General features: G+C 45.0%; 1 protein-coding gene and 1 long non-coding RNA gene across 4 annotated transcripts; one reads left to right on the plus strand and one right to left on the minus strand.

The window, feature by feature from the left end:
* Positions 1 to 202: 202 nt before the first annotated feature.
* On the minus strand, positions 203 to 10538 carry NDUFV3 (NADH:ubiquinone oxidoreductase subunit V3). Of its 3 annotated transcripts, XM_027087354.1 has the most exons (4): positions 10379 to 10538; positions 9036 to 9156; positions 2972 to 4063; positions 203 to 445 (listed from the first exon to the last, which is right to left on the minus strand). In XM_027087354.1, exons 1-4 carry the CDS (start codon positions 10430 to 10432, stop codon positions 282 to 284), a joined length of 1431 nt encoding a protein of 476 aa, XP_026943155.1. In that variant the 5' UTR covers positions 10433 to 10538; the 3' UTR covers positions 203 to 281. The 3 variants fall into 3 exon arrangements, with proteins under 3 accessions (XP_026943155.1, XP_026943300.1, XP_026943231.1); XM_027087499.1 differs by lacking the exon at positions 2972 to 4063; XM_027087430.1 differs by lacking the exon at positions 9036 to 9156 and having other exon boundaries at positions 10379 to 10487.
* Positions 10539 to 10678: 140 nt separating this feature from the next.
* On the plus strand, positions 10679 to 15876 carry LOC113609874 (uncharacterized). The gene is made up of 2 exons (XR_003428867.1): positions 10679 to 11634; positions 14180 to 15876. It is a non-coding gene; the product is annotated as an uncharacterized LOC113609874 (long non-coding RNA).
* Positions 15877 to 16553: the final 677 nt, after the last annotated feature.

Consider the following 16553-nt stretch of genomic DNA (forward strand, 5'->3'; position numbering starts at 1 on the left):
GAAAAGCCTGCGCACGGCAACGAAGACCCAACACAGCCAGAAATAAATAATTAATTTAAAAAATTTTAATTAAAAAAAAAAAGAAAAATTCCCTGCACATAGATGCATCTAAACACATGGTGAATAAATCATCAGCAGGACTGCTGCCAATTCACAACTCACTATGAAAGGTGTGGAAGGGAAAGCAATCCTACACACCAGGCCGCATGACCACTGAGCAGATTTTATTTTCGCACGCAAGAATGCAGAGACACCGAAAGGTTAATCTTTACACTGAGCTCTCAGTGGCGAGGTGACTCTCGTCCTGAGGAGGGCTGAGGCATCCTGAACTTCAAGAGCTCCAGGTTTAGGTCCAAGAAGGTGTACGTGCTGTAGTCATGATGCTGGAGATTCTTGTAGGTGGTGTTGTCAAATGGCTCAGCAGGGGTGGCGGCCAGCGGGGACTCTGCGGGGGAAACACAGCGCAGGTGAGGACCTCCGGCAGGGAGGGAGCTTCTGAGTGAGTCAGCGCACACTCACTCACTCACTCACTCACACACACACACACACTCACATACCAAGCATTCTACACGAACCTTTCCTGAATGCACTGTCTACTTAGAAAAGCCCATAAAGCAACACTGTCTTCAAAAGCAAAATAAAGAAATTAGCTGAAAATTTATACTAAAACATATAGCCTCAATAATGTAAGAAATGGAACAGCTTTTACAACGTGCCTTAACATCTTAACTTTGTACACCTCTAGCCTTGAAGATGCCAAGAACAGTTATGGAGGGACTTTCAGGTCATTTAAAGATGCAGAAAAAAAGCAGATCTATTAAAAAATGTCTCTAATAGAAATAAACCATTCACAGAAGAGAAATTTAAAAGCAGAAACTAAGTGAACCTTTTAAGTCTCTAAACGCAAGAAAATTAGATAAAGCCCAGTGGTTATAATAATAATGACACAGTTAAGGGGAACTGGAAATGAGATGTGTAATTTCTGTTGTTTAACTTTTTTTGAAGAAGTTGTTGGTATACTTTAGATTCACAGACTAAGAAATACTTAGCCTTATTTCTCTAAGTGGAAAGAAGAATTAAAATCCACACGCCTACACAACTGGTGATCTTAGAACTAAGAGCGTGGATGAAGCACAAGACGCCCGGGTCTCCTGCAACATGACACGCGACACGATGCAGGCACAGCGAAGCTGGCGTGGGGTGATGGCTCAGCCTGGTTAAGTTCTTACTGACCCTAAACCACTGCCGTCGAGACTCTCGCCACTCCTACTCATGCGGCACAAAAAATAACTACAGTTTTCCACTATTTGGATTCATACCAAAAGTTTTGGTTTTCATTTTTTTGGTTGTATTAAAATAAATGATGTCTTATTTAAAGAAGTGACGTCTTTCCAATCTCAACACGCAGAGTATCTTCGATGTGGTACAGGGACATCCCAAGCAGATGCACTCTTACAGCCCAGGTGGGGAAGGTGCTGACTGGAGGGAACGAGGGTCTGGAGAACGCTTGTCCAACACCAATCCCCCGGGAGGGCCAGGAGCCAGGCAGCTGGGCTGGGAGAGCTACGAAGTCGGCCCCGCTGTAGACGCTGCCCCTGCAAGTGAGCTGCACTCCTGGGCAGTGTCTTTAGCCTCTGAAGGGCAAAGAGAACACTGGAAAAATAACACAACCATGAAAAAGTAGGGGCAAATTGTTTTCAAAAAGATTGCAGTCTGAAAACCCCCAACTCTCTATGTTATCATCCTGAAGGTTTTACAAATTTACAGCAGAATGACTAACAGCAGCATCAGGAAAGTGGTTCTTGACGTCTGGAGAAGTCTGGCAGGGGCTGGTACTTCGCACATTTATGAAAGAGGAGATGGAGAGGGAAGAAAACACATCAATCCTGTCAACATAGTGCAACCCGTAAGTATAATTACAGGTAATGTAAATTAGGCAAGGGGGGGGGCTTTAAAAAGAAGAGAGCAAACAGGAAGGAGCGGGGTTTGTCAGTGATGCGTTTTCAAGAGCCACAGATCCTAAGACAGGAGACCTGCTTTACAGTTTTGCCACGATCCACCTAGAGCACACTGCATTTTATGAGGTTCAAAGTGCAAGAAAATGGTAAAATAATAGGAATAAAGTTTCCCTTTAAAAATTTACGGTAGCAGGGCTTCCCTGGTGGCGCAGTGGCTGAGAGTCCGCCTGCCGAGGCAGGGGACACGGGTTCGTGCCCCGGTCTGGGAAGATCCCACATGCCGCGTAGTGGCTGGGCCCGTGAGCCATGGCCGCTGAGCCTGCGCGTCTGGAGCCTGTCCTCCGCAACGGGAGAGGCCACGACAGTGAGAGGCCCGCGTACCGAGAAAAAAAAAAAAAAAAAAAAAATTTAGGGTAGCAAAATAGCCCTTCATAAAAATTCAATATAGAAAAAGCAGCCCGTTGCGCTTTTTAGGAGCAGGAACTGTCTAGGGTAAATCAGACTCGTGCATTTCATGGCTGCCTCCATGTCACGGCTTTACTCCCTAAAATGCGATTTTCCCTTAGGCATAAAGATGCTGAAAGCCACAGCCTGTCTGGCTCACCTGAAGACCATCAGTACAGCTGGAACTATCGCTCCTCACCTGTGGGAGTTTAATAGGACAGCCCCCCCTCCACTCAGTGACATGCTCTGCAGGTTCAAGAAATGAACACTTAAACACCCTCAAAAGTTAAGGGTGACGACGTTAAATTGCCTATTTTCACAAGTTACACTAGTTAAGGGACAGTCCAAGAGTGCCAAGGGCATACTCTTCCACTGTGATATAAATTTCAAATGTTTCAGGAATTTTTATCCATAACTAACATATATCCCTCAGCCTATCTGAGACAGTGCTATAGGCCATATTCCTATTGCAGAATCTGATCAAGCGTAAGGCTTCTTCAGATCACACAGCTCTTCAGTCTCACCCACCACCACAGGACAAGAGCTCTCAGCCCCAAGTCAAGGTATACCCTGTGTGCCGTCCTGGCTTTCCATCTGAGTTGCTGAGTCTTCGATGATTCCGCCCTTTTCCTCAAGCTTTAGTACCGCTGTCTTTTCATCAAAAACGTCTTTATTGTGAACAGGGACTGGCTTCAAATTTTTCACTGGTAACTGATCTTCCAAAATCTCTTCCTTAGCCTTCAAGATTCCTTCTGCTACTTGCTTTCCCAGATTTTCCTTTTGGAACAGGGAAAGAGCCACCTCCCCATCAGGCTCTGGTACTTGTTTTTCCAAAAGCCTTTCTGTGGTCTCAGGAGTTGCTGGCAGCCGTCGTCCTGCTCTGGTTTCCGCAGACTGAGTGGGCGCTGGGCTGCCATGCGGTCGCGTGGATAATCCTGATTTCGTACGGTCAGATGAGGTTTTTTTAACTTCCAGTGGCTTCTGGCTTTCCTTATCTATTTCATTGGACGCAGATACTTCCTGCCACTGTTTTTCCTTTACATCTTGCTCCATAAACTTTCCACCTGCGTGTGACTTGGGTGCTGCGGTTTTTGGTTTGGGGTCTTTTCTGTCCTCTGATGGTTGACGGGAGGCCCCTTTCTTCGCCCCGTGGGGCCTCTGTGCAGAGACGAGGTCCGGATGCGGCTGCTGTGATACACTCTTCTCTTGTGCGGATATTTCAATTTGGGGGGCCCCACCTGCAGAGGAATGGGAGGCCTGTGCTACGGGAAACCCTCCTCTGAGCTTGCTCTTTGCCTGAGGACCCGCTTCTGAGCTGTCACCCTCCTCATCTGACTCGGAATCAGAGGAGCTGGACGAAGATGAAGACGAAGATGAATCATCTGTCCCTTTCCTGCCCTGCTGGGTTCCTTCTGAATCAGAACCCTGTTTTCTGAATGGAGGTGCAACTTTCTGAGGAAACTCTACCACAGTCTTTCTTGGCAAAAACTTCAGAACCCCTTGGTCTGTGAGCGGCATGCTGGCATCGGGGTTAGGGCCAGCTAGCACCCTGCCTTGCTTCACAACTGGTGGGGAAGAAGTGGGTGAAGGTACGTTTTTAGACAATTCATCTGCTGTTGGGGTGGCTAGCTGCTGGCCCCTCTCCTTTGGCTCCACTACATCTAGGAAATGGCATAAAGAGGAAGATTATTTTTAATATTTAGTAAAACAGTGAAAATTCACCAAGGCCACAGACATTTCATTACATATCACCTTGTTATTGATAATATCTTCAACATAATCATCTTAGGAACTGTTCTGTCAAAACCCATTCTTAAGTGAAAGGCAAGCCACACAAGACAGAGAACAGTAAAAAACGTAGATGTTTTTCTTGGTAGCTGAAACTTTTTAAGATGGGATTTTTACCAATAGAAGTAACAATCTTGTCTCCATTTTTTTGCAGCGAGAGCTTCTGGATGGTAATTTTTTAAGCTACTATTTTCATCTAAATTTAAGATAAACTATAATATAAAGATATTTTCAGATAATGAAGTGTTAGAAATGTATCATTTCTTAAATCCCTAAAAAAACTGGTGCACCTCAAATATTTTAAAAAATTACCCGTATTGTATGAATTTGAACTTTCTGAACAAAACGGCAAAGCAGAAGTAGAGACAGTGGCCTGGGGTGAGCATATGCATGAGTCTAAGAGTGGGAGATCAGACGGAGGGGGTAATGTGACTCAAGTGAAGATGCTGGAGAGGATGGGAAGTCCTGCAAAATCATACCATTTGGGGATTTCCTCTGCCAAGGAAAAGTATTACAAGACCAGAAAAGTCTAAAATAATTTAGTATCATATATATCATTGGAAACAATGAGTTTTAAGCTGTTACAAAAAGATGCTGATATAAACGTCTTAGACTTTGTAGAGTCAGTTACAAAAGAAAACGAAAGCCCGCCACAGTACATTCATGAGAGCTCATTTCATTCAGTTTTCTCAGGTGCTAAATCTCTTTTAACCATACAGATTAGAAGAAAAATACAGGACAAGTGTTTATAAATTAAAATTACTTTTCAAATCTAAAGCAAAACTTTATAAAGTATATTTCAGATGAGCAAACTCTAAATGCATTCCTTACTTTCAAGTCTAGGAGTCTACTTTATACTAAAGAGTATACTACTTCTTTAAAGTGGAAAAAAATGTATTTCTAACTTTACCATCTTACTGGTATCCAAAAAAGTTTCTAATTGTTTTCTGAGCTCAGGAACTCTCTCTCTCTCTCTAAAACAGAATGATAGAAAATGGTCAAAGAAAACTGAGGAATAACCAGAAATAATGAGAAATGGGCCAGAGAGAGGTTAATGGGCAGTGTAAGAGGATATGACTGAACAGCTGGAGCAGTGGGTCACTGCTTAAAAAACCATCAGCGTGTCACCTCCACCCCCCCCACCCCCTCTGCCATGCCCTGTCTGATTCTGTGGCCGTGTGCCACCCCAGAATCTGCATTCTGACTACAGGAGAACAGAGCTCCAGGATCGTGTTAAACATAAAACCATGGCAAAGGCATGCACATGCACTTGAACTCTCTCTCTGTCTTTCTAAACCATACCTGATATAGCCCAGAAATTTCTATAAGCAATGGGTAACAGGCTGGTCTACAAACCCTGCTAGCCTGCTCACCTGTATCATTAATACACTTTTAGGCTGAGCATGAATTTTCCAGTGTGAAAAATTAACTAAAAGTAAGGCTTATTTTAGATAGGCTGCTATCTAATTATTATGCCTCAATCTTCTAAAATTTATTGTGGAGATTTTTAAAAATGTAAATAAGTTATTAAAACGTTAGAGTTTATCACCTATTGAAAACAGGAAGAAAACTTCAAATGATATAGTTTATTTTGTTTGAAAAAGGAAACTTCTGTCTTATTTAATGTCATAAGAACATTAATGCTCTTATTAACATTAACATATAATGTTAATAAGAATATTAATGTTTTAAAATATCTTTTATTCAGGCTTAGTTATTGGGACAATTCCATGGAAAGGCTAATAGAATAAGCCTCAGTAGCATATTTGCTTTTTATTAAGAGCCAACCTCTGACCTGCTGCAGCACAGGCCCAGCGTCCTCTGTGACTCAGCAGGAAGCCTGCCACGACGATCTGTAGCTGCCACCAGTGACCTCTGTGCCAAAGTGCCAGTGTGGACACCACACCTGCATTCACAGTGCAGGATGTTACCTGGAGACACAACCATCGGGTACAGGAACAATGGCTCTCACTTTGAATATAAGTATGACTTTACCTGTTTGTTTTCATGAAACCTCTTGCGTGTCTAGAGGCGGGATGCCTGCATACTCTGAAAACGTTTTAGTTTCAGGGTGACTTTCCTTGAAAGATAAATATATGAAAACACAAAGCTACTTAAGTGAGACTAGCCATGGAGACACCCCTCCCAGCACAAGAGGGGGGCTTTCAGGGACGGTTTCGAACCCTCAGAGACCATCACAACCCACGTAAATAAAGGTCTACGAACACTAGTGACAGCGCAGAGACAGGAGTTCTCTATTGCTTCTCTATCTCCTCTCAATTTGAATTTCCTGAATTTCTTTCCTGCTCATTGAAAAGCAAGGGAGGGCATGACCTTCAACGTTTTAGTAGTCCCCTACTGAAAGGAAAAATGCCTTTGGTGTTTGAAACAGGTCAGCAGCCTTACAATACTGCCACATCTTGTCAGTGGGTCACAAAACTAATTTCAGAAACAAAGCACATTCAGAAACAAAGGTGCATTTCAACAAGATGTGAAAGACTAGTTATTCAAATTCTGTATGGTAACTAAAACCTTTTTACATGTTTTTTACTATTAAAAAAAGTTTTGTTTTGTTTTTTTTGGTTTTGGTTTTAATGAACATGCGAGAACCGAGACCTTTTTCAGAGGCAAGACAGCACATTGCTTATAAATATGGGCTGTGGGGACTTACTGCCTGGGCTCAGACTGGGCTCCACTACCGACATCTGTGTGACCTTGGGCAGCTCAGGAGTCCCCCACCCACTTTCTCATCTATAACCCAGGGATACTAATGGTACCTTCTCACGAGGTGTGGAGGGGAGATATGGAGTGCTTAAAACAGTGCCTAGCAACATTGGTTAGAATTAAATACATCAAATTCCTATTTCCGTAGATTCCTCGTTTCTCAAACTGGAACAGGGGCTTGAAGCAGATAATGAACTTTGGCTTCCTGACAGAGTCTTTAGAAAGCCACATAGGAGTTATTCTGTCAATGGTTTATTACTGATTATTGCAAAATTCAGCCTAGTGATGGAATTCACCAGAACATCAAAGCTGGCAAGCCAGGCAGCTGTGCAGGGAAGGCACCCACTTGGAGACCCGGATTCTGATGTCTGTGCTCGCCATGCTGGCAGCTCCCCTCAGGAAGGAAGCGTTGGCTACGATGAGCTGCGCCCCAGGTGGAACAATGGAGAGCATGTTCACCCCAGATGCAGATCCCCGGACTAGATGTGAACCCAAGGGTGAGCGCTCAGGGCCCGGTCTGCACGCAGGGAACTTTCCCTCGAGCTTCCAAAACCACCCACAGTGGCAATGCGCCACTGGCGGGCCAAAGCATTTCTGTATCTTACACTCACCAATCACTGACACTTCGCGAGAAATACTGAGGCCTGCACGTGTTGACTTAGAAGCATCATTTCTTTTTCTTCATGGAGGGACTGTAATTATTTTTTAAATTCTGAGATACAAACATAATGTGCATTAAAGATGGTGTAGCTCTAAAAACTGTCCTCCCACCTGACAGCACATACACACGACACACCGGTCGTCAGTCTCACATCGACCAGGCCAAGACTGGCATGCTGATCCCGCTGAGGGCGGCAGGGCCCGCCACGCCCAGAGGCAGAAGCTACATGAGCCCGAGGCCAACTCCCAGCTCAGTGTTCCCTTCTCGTAACTGCACCCCAAACCGCCACAGGATGTAGTATTCCATTTCCACTCATATGCAGAAGCATGTTTGTAAAAAGGGGGATCTTTGGAAAAAAGAAGAGTCCTTATGTTTAAGATACCTGTTTAGAAACGTACAGATGAAAATGAAAATGGAATTCTGGCTTTAAAAACACAGCAGGTACAGGACAGAAAACAACGCTCCTGCTGAATTTGGACGGGAGCACGTAGACACCACAGGGAGGGTACACCTGCTCAGCATGGATGGATGGCGTGTGAAAGGCAGTGGGTGGCTGGCTCTCTCAACAGCGCGCGGACGTTTTATAGGCTGCCCATGTCTCCGTGGGCAGATGAAGGGGGACAAAAGTGTCTACACGCTTTTCAAGCATTCAAACTGAGTAAATGATATTTTGATGAAAACAAGACAAACTCCAATTATCCTTCTAAACCCCACACAGTCAAAGCTTTATAAAGAGACTGTATATATCATATGCATGTATTAAGAGTTAACTAGGGTTTCATCAGTTAAGACTAAACGTGGTGGACCTGGATTATAACCAGGTTTACACTGCTGCATTTCCTGCTCTCCTCCTATGAGGATACACTACATTGGATTCAGGGGGAAAAGTCAAAACTGGTGATAAAAGTCAAAATGACTGTGGACAGAGCTGGAAGCAGATTAGAATCATGCTTCACCAGAGTCATAATGGAAGACGGTACCTACTCCTAACTCTCTCTCCACAGTCGTAAAAGGATGCCTGCAATCCTGGGCTATGACCAAGCAAAGCCTGGGAGACTACGGATAAGTCCCAGAGACACTGAAAAGTCACAATCAGGGAAGAAAAAAAAGGAGGGGTTCACAGCTACTTCACAGGAGTATGGGATCGGTATTAGGGCCACCTAAATGCCACAGAGCCTGCATACTCTGCAGCCCGTTGCTATCCATGGAGTCTGGCATTTAGAAAATACAGAGAGAACAGTTCAGGGCTAATTGTTGAGTTCAGCCTTAACAGAGTTAACTGTTATGTTACTGATGTGTTTGGTCTAAAGCCTGTTACAGATACTATGTCTGATTATAACCTGGACACTGCTAGAAACAAAGAGTCCAATTATGTAGCTAGTAAACTCCTTTTCCTGCTTGGGAAGCTGACTGATTTACTCTGTATTCTGTCTCCCTTAAAACGACCACTAAAATCTTACTTTTTGGTGGACTTTGCTTCTTGGGATTCGGTGGCAATCCCTTTTCATTCTTTCCTGATTCTGCAGAGAGAGAAACTGTAGAAGCAAGTCCTCGAAACACTCCTGCTTCTAGGAGCACAGTCTGACAAAAGAATGGCACAAATACGAATATTTTAGAGTGATACCGTTTTTAACAGCTATTACGACATGAATATTACGTATTATTATGACATATAAATGCTTTGCATACATATGGCATATTTCTAACAGTTATTACAATTCTCTTAACCTATGTGTATTATGGAAATTTGGGAAAATACTAAAAAAGCTGCAAGAAAAAAACACCTCAGTTCAAGAACAGTCACTCTTAGCATTTGGGTATTTCTCCAACCAGACTTTCTCCTGAGCGTACTGTTTTGTACTCTCCAATTACCTATCAACCTACAAAGTACTGATTCTTTTCATAAAATGTTTTCCTGTACTTAGAATATAAAGTAGAAGCACTATCTAGCCATGAAAAATAATGTAGATGAATAATAGTTGCTTCCAAACTGCCTGCCATATATCGTAAGTGGAAAGCATTTTACAGAGCGTTAATTCACTCAGCATACATTTACTAAGGGCTGCTATGTGCTGGGCACTGTTCCAGATGCTGGAGACAGAAGAGAGGTGCCTACAGCCCACGTATGAGAGTGAAACATTTGCTTCTTATGGTTATGACGTCAGCACGTGTGTATATGTATACATGAAAGCTAAAAAAATATGAACTGGGACTAGATATGCAGAGGTAAATAGTGGCCTCTCTGACAACAGATCTCCCCTCCAACCATCTGTACTTTATTTTGCCACGAATAGTTCTTGCTTTTGTAATAAGAGCCCCTTTTAATTTTAAAGATAGTGAAGGGGACTTCGCTTTTCCTATATGGAGAAAGCCCTTCTTTCTTCCTTTTTATTCACAGATGAGGTAACCTAAGCTGGCTTCACATGGCTGCCTCGTAAGTTACCGGGTCAACCAGGTGCCTGAAAGTGCCCTTATTTCCTCGCGGGTTAAATAAGCAGTAGAGACACTGTCCTCAAGGGTTCGGACAGGGCTCGGCGCGGGGCACCAGCGGCCCCCACGTCTGTCGGAGGCCCGGACCGCACACCGGAGCTTCCCGGTGATCCAGGACCAGAGGGAGCGGTGGCCGGGGTCGCCGGGACCCTCGCCGCTCCCCGGGCCCGGCCCCCGACCAGACGTCCTCTCCTCGGCCCAGGAAGTGGGGTCAGCGGCGTCCCCGGACGGCTGGAGGTGACCGTCAGGGCCGCGGCCCTCGCCCCGCCCTCCGCGGGCTCCCGGGCGCCGGCCCGGCCCGGCCCCCCTTTACCTTCAGCCCCCCGGCTAGTCCTTGCCGCAGCAGAAACGAGGCCGCCATGGCCATGACGGGGGCGCGGGCCGGCGAACAGGCCGGGCGGAAGAAGGTCACACCTAACAGACGCGGCCGCAGCGCGCCCTCTGCCGCCTGAGGGCCCGCCCCCTAGGATGAAGGCGCCAATCACAGGCAGGGACGGGGCGGGGCGGGGGCTCCGGCTGCTGCACGCGCACCACGGCCTAGGTCCTGCGCGCGCATCCTGGCGGCCTCCAGGTTCCCCGCGCTGCGCCTCGAGGCCACGCCCCCGGGAAGAGCCACCAATCACTGGCGGTTGGGGCTCGCGGACCCGGACGGCGCGGCGGCCTGGGCGCTGGGTCACCGAAGTGATCATTGTGGGTGCCATTTCCTGTACTCCGTCCGGAGTGGTCACCTGTGGTCACCCTGCAGGGCAGCCTCAGGTGGGACCGTGGACGCTCTTTTGGCCTGTGACCGCACTAGTCCCGTAGCCAAACAGATCAGAAGTGCAAGCTTTAGTTTACTTGAGTGTTTATAACTTGCGGTGCAGACTCCCCCCAAGTTAGGCATAGACACGGAGTAGGTGTGGTTAGGTATTGGCTTCCTTCTCCCCCATTGATCGTGCCTTCAATCCCCGCTCCTGCTCATGCCCGGTGCCGGGAAGCATTCCAACCAAGAGGAGCATACCCACACCTCAACTCCACGCGGGAGAGGCCCCCACCGTGGCTAAGGCTGGAGACTCACACAAGTGCCAGATAAATGGGTAAAACAGATACCCCGTGAAACCGTGCCCCAGGGTTAAAAAAGCATCCGCATAGGATTAACAGAAACTGGTGACTAACAGAAATACCTGAGCTTGTCTGACAGAACAGCAGCTAAAGGAACAGCTCGCTAAAAACTCTGCTTCTCACGTGCCTTCGCTGACCAAGCTCACCTTAATTACTTCTGACTCCTTAGTCACGCCTGTAGATAACACCTCTGACCTATGCGTCACTGTAGTAATGGAGGCTTTAGTGGTTTTTCAAGAACTTTAGTGGTTTTTCAATGACCACTTCGGTGACCCAGCGCCCAGGCCGCCGCGCCGTTTTTCAGGAACTTGGGGTGGGCTCCTGTCCGGTTCAAGCCGGCTAAGACTGGTTGGGATCACCAACCCTAAACCTGGGCCCGTGCCAGGTGTCGGACGAATGACCTTTCGAGATCAGAGGGTGGAAAACTCCACCCTCAGATCCTGCTAATCAGGAGGAACAGATGTCACCGTGAGTAATTTTAGTGCTTTTCCAGATATTTGGCTCATAACATCTGCTGCAAATCTCTAACTATCTGAGGGCCTGTTCTGCCAGTTTCTCCCAGAGCACAGAGGGCCTCATTCCTGATCTCCACCCTGAGCTCCTTTCAGGGGGTGTAGAAGGTGAGCGGCTGCAGTGGAGGATGACCTCATCTTTGTAGAGGCAGATGGCAAGGGACAATTTGTAGTTGGCAGCAGCACCTAAGCCTGGGGGGAGCAGGACCTCCTTGGACGCTGCTGCAGTCAGGTGGGGAGGTTAAGCAGGCCTGCACGACATTTGGCCAAAAGGAACAGAAGCAACAGTGCCAAGTGCAAGAGGCAAATAGGAAATAAAAAAATCAAGCAGGGGCCAGAGAAAGGGCCGGTGGTTTCACAGGTATTTGTGGAGAGGAGATTATATCTTATTTCACAGTCAGCGGGAAAAGTGTAGGCTAGATTTCGCTGCCAGCGGGGATTGTTCGTCAGTTGTTAATTCTCTGCCCCAGTCGTTCTGCAGGCACCGTCACCTGTGCCTGAGGTTCTAGCAAGTGATGATCCAGCGTTTTTAGGCAAAACCTCAAAAACTTGTGTTTGTCTGTATTCCTTAATGAATCACATAAAATTCTGTCTAAACTACTAGGAATCCACCACCCACCCAAGCAAGGGTGAATTAAACTTCTTTTTAAGATAACTGGATCACTTGGGCATCACTTGGACCCAGTGATGGGTCCTGAACTCAAAGGTGTTTGGGCCAAAGAGGAAAATTAACCTACTCAGCTATCACACCTTCCATACGCATGACCTCACTCTGCATCCTGGGCTAATATGTACATACTTCGTAAGCCCCAAAGGAAATGTATTATGGCATTATCCTATGTAAATAAGGATGATTTAATTATGTCTTAGATTAAGATTTTTTTAAAACAAAGCTTTCAATAACAGTGTAGTTTTTAAATTTATTTTTATTGAAGTACAGTTGATTTACAATGTTGTGTTAGTTTCAGGGGTACAGCAAAGTGATTCAGTTATATATATATATTTTTTTCAGTCTTTTCCCATATAGATTATTACAAAATATTGAGTATAGTTCCCTGTGCTATACAGTAGGTCCTTGTTGTTTATTTTATGTATAGTAGTGTGTATATGATAACAGTGTAGTTTAAAACTATTGTTTAGAATGACCATACATAGCATGCCTTACTAAGTTAGTAAGATAATTTTCTTTTTAATAATCGAATAAAAAAACCAGATTGCTTAGCAAACAGGAAAAGTAAATTTAAAAGCTTTTACATAAAGAAAAAATAAGAAAATAAAGTTGAAGTTATACTGGATGTACCTAAAACTGTGTTTTAAAACATATGTAATGACTTCTATTTCTGGCAGTATGTGGCCACGAGACGTAATGAAGAACCCTCGGGTTACAAAACATGTAGCAATGCTGGGTACAGTATTACAAGCATAATTTCAAACGACCGGTTCCGTTCTCACGCCAGTTCTGCTTTCCGTGGCCTCTGCTGGCTCCTATTCATGACTGCCGGGCAGTGATGTACTGGGAGCTCGTGTTTCTGGGCTCTTTGTGGGGATTCCCAAGTTCCGGGTTGAATGTGTGTTCCTCCCGAGTGGATTTGGGTTTTGCCATACCCTTCTTAGTGCTGGTTGTCTTGGTCGAGTGTGATCATGTTTTTCACAGTCTGGAGTGTCCTGGACCACAGGAAGTGTGTGTCTCCAGGGGCCAAGAAACAGAAGCCAGAAACTCCAAGAAGCCAGCACTGCCCTGGGAGCATCTGCTGATCTCAGTAAAGCCAAAGCATTGGTTTAACTGACATCAGAAGAGGAGACAAGACTTTGGCCCTGAGGACACTTGGGAGTGGGCTGGAGAGCATCAGAGGAAGCCCTTGCAGAGCTCCCCTCAGTGACAGGGTGAACCTGGGCAAAGCCACCCGCTAGCAAAAAAATCTGCAAAGAAAGTCCACAGGAAATGTGTCTATCTCAGGTGGGGATACATATCTCAAGGCCTATTCTCTCTTGAGTCTGGGGTTAAAACATACACATACCTCCCATGGTCCAGGACATGCCAAGCCCTAAAATTAAAATTTCTCTCTAGCAAAAGATACTATAAAAAGTGAAATGGCAAGCCACAAACCGGGAAATCATTTAACTCGTGAGGAATTGGTACCCAAAATACACAAAGTGTTTCCTACTTATTAACAAGAGGGACAAGCCACCCAAAAGCATCAGATAGGGGCTACCTCTGGAGGGGATTTGGGAGACTGGAGTGAGGCCTAATGGAAGGGAGCCTTGGGGCTTCAGTTCTATTTGTAATGGTTAGTTCTTAAGGTACATTGGGGGTACAGGAGTGTTTGCTCTCTTATGTGCATGGTTTTGATTTGTAAGAAATATTTCATAATGCATTTTGATGAGTTAAAAAACCCCACAAATGTTTTGTTTCATTTGGTGCTTCAAAGTTATAAGATTGTTTTCTTTTCTCTTTCCTTTTTTTACTTTTTGACCATGCCGTGAATCATGTGGGATCTTAGTTCCCGAATCAGGGATCCAACCCGTGCCCCCTGCAGTGGAAGCACAGAGTCTTAACCACTGGACCACCAGGGAAGTCCTGATATGATCGTTTTAGATGCCCACTGTTTCATGGAAAAGATGTCGATTCCAACGATGCTACTAGAAAGTCTGTCTTCTTGTACACTGACGTGACGACTAGGATTATCCAGCAAGGTCCTGTGTATGTGAATCCTGCATATCTAAGCATGCTCTAACTCATTCTCGATGGACCAACTGGGATAAAAGTTGCATCCAGCTTGGAAGATCTGCTTTCACGTTTCTCCCACCTCACCAAGTGGCTGTTACTGGAGACTTTCCAAGCGTCTGATGGACAAAGGTCGCTACCAACTAAGCGAGAAGCTGAGTGCTGCCACTAAGAACTTAGTTGTTATAATACTAGTGTCCTCAAGATGAAAACACGTGTCGTAGTAGCCTGCAGGGGCTGCTGTAACAAAGGACCACAAACTGGGTGGCTTAAAACAACAGAAATTTATTGTCTCACAGTTTTTCCTGGAGGTTGGAGTCCTGAATCGAGGCGTCAGCAGGGCCACGCGCCCCCTGAGATCCTGGGTAGAGTCTTTCCTTGCCTCTTCCTAGCTGTGGTGGCCAGCAGTCCCTGCTGTCCCTGGGTTTCTGCTGCATCAGTCCAGTCTCTGCCTCTGTTTCCACAAGGCGTACTCCTCGTGTGTCTTCACTGAGTCTTCCTTCTGTGCACGTCTGTGTATCTAAATTTCCCCCATTATAAGGACACCAGTCGTATTGGATTAGGGCCCACCCTGATGACCTCATTATAACTTGATTACCTCTGTAAAGACCCTCTTTCCAAATAGGGTCATATTCTGAGGTCCTGGGGCTTAGGGCTTCCATATAGCTTCAGTATATATGGGGGAAACACAATTCAACCCATAACATATGTCAAAACCACACCAAATGGGAGATTATGAGTGACTTTATTTTTTTAATGGAAAAAATTGTTAAGCTTTATTGAGATATAATTGACAAAACATTGTGTAAGTTTAAGGTGAATAATGTAATGATTTGACGTATGTACAGTTGACCTTTGAACAACAGGCTTTGAACTGCATGGGTCCACTTACACCTGTATCTTTTTCAATAAATATAGTACCTGCATTTTCCTTTTACAGATCTTTACATTAACTAAGTGTAGGGAAAAGTTTGTGTTCAATTAGCAACCACAATATGCGGAATCAAAAGAACTGGGGTTTGAGTCCTGATTCGGAACAAACCGCGTCAGCTTCCTGCCCTTTGAGGCAGAGATAGCAGTACATGCATTTCGACTGCACAAGGGGTTGGCACCCCTAACCCCTGAGTTGGTCAAGGGTCAAGTGTATATATTGCAAATTATTACCACAGTAAGTTTAGTTAACACTCCCCTCGCCTCACATAGGTATAATTTTTGTGTGTGTGGTGAGAACTTTTAAGATCTACTCTATTAAATTTCCATTATGCAATCCAATATTCCTAACTATGGTCACCATGTTGTACATTACATGCCCAGTGTTTATTCATCTTATAACTGGAGGTTCGTAGCCTTTGACCACCTTCACCCATTTTCCCCTGATTCCCCACTCCAACCCCTGTCCGTGTCAACTGCCAATCTGCTCTGTTTCTATGAGTTTGGTTTTTTTATTCCACATATAAATAAGATTATACAGTATTCATCTTTTTCTGCCTGTCTTATTTCACACAGAATCATGCCCTCTAGGTTCATCCATGTTGTTGCAATGGTGCAGTGGCAGGATTTACTTCTTTTTTATGGCTGAATTATATATATACATATATATATGTATATATATATATGTAGCATTTTCTTTTTTCTTCTCTTTTCCGTACAATTTTTATTTTATTTTTTATTGAGATATAGTTGACGTATAACATTGTATTAGTTCCAGGTGTACAACATAATGATTCAGTATTTGTATACACTGTGAAATCATGACCACAGTAAGTCTAGGTAAAATTCATTACCACACATAGTTGCAAACTTTTTTTTCTTGTGATGAGAACTTTCAAGATCTATTCTCTTAACTTTTTAAAAAATTAATTAATTGATTGATTTTTGGCTGCATTGGGTCTTCGCCGCCGCGCGCAGGCTTTCTCTAGTTGCCACGAGCGGGGGCTATTCTTTGTTGCGGTGCGCGGGGGCTTCTCTTTTTGTGGAGGACGGGCTCTAGGTGCGTGGAGCACGGGCTCTAGGTGCGTGGGCTCAGTAGTTGTGGCTCTCGGGCTTAGCTGCTCTGCGGCAGGTGGGATCTTCCCGGACCAGGGCTCAAACCTGTGTACCCTGTATTGGCAGGCAGATTCTTAACCCCTGCGCCACCAGGGAAGCCCCTT

This window comes from Aethalodelphis obliquidens, unplaced genomic scaffold (assembly GCF_003676395.1).
Source record: "Aethalodelphis obliquidens isolate GAN/ISIS:26980383/991018 unplaced genomic scaffold, ASM367639v1 scaffold1, whole genome shotgun sequence".
Lineage (NCBI taxonomy): Eukaryota > Metazoa > Chordata > Mammalia > Artiodactyla > Delphinidae > Aethalodelphis > Aethalodelphis obliquidens.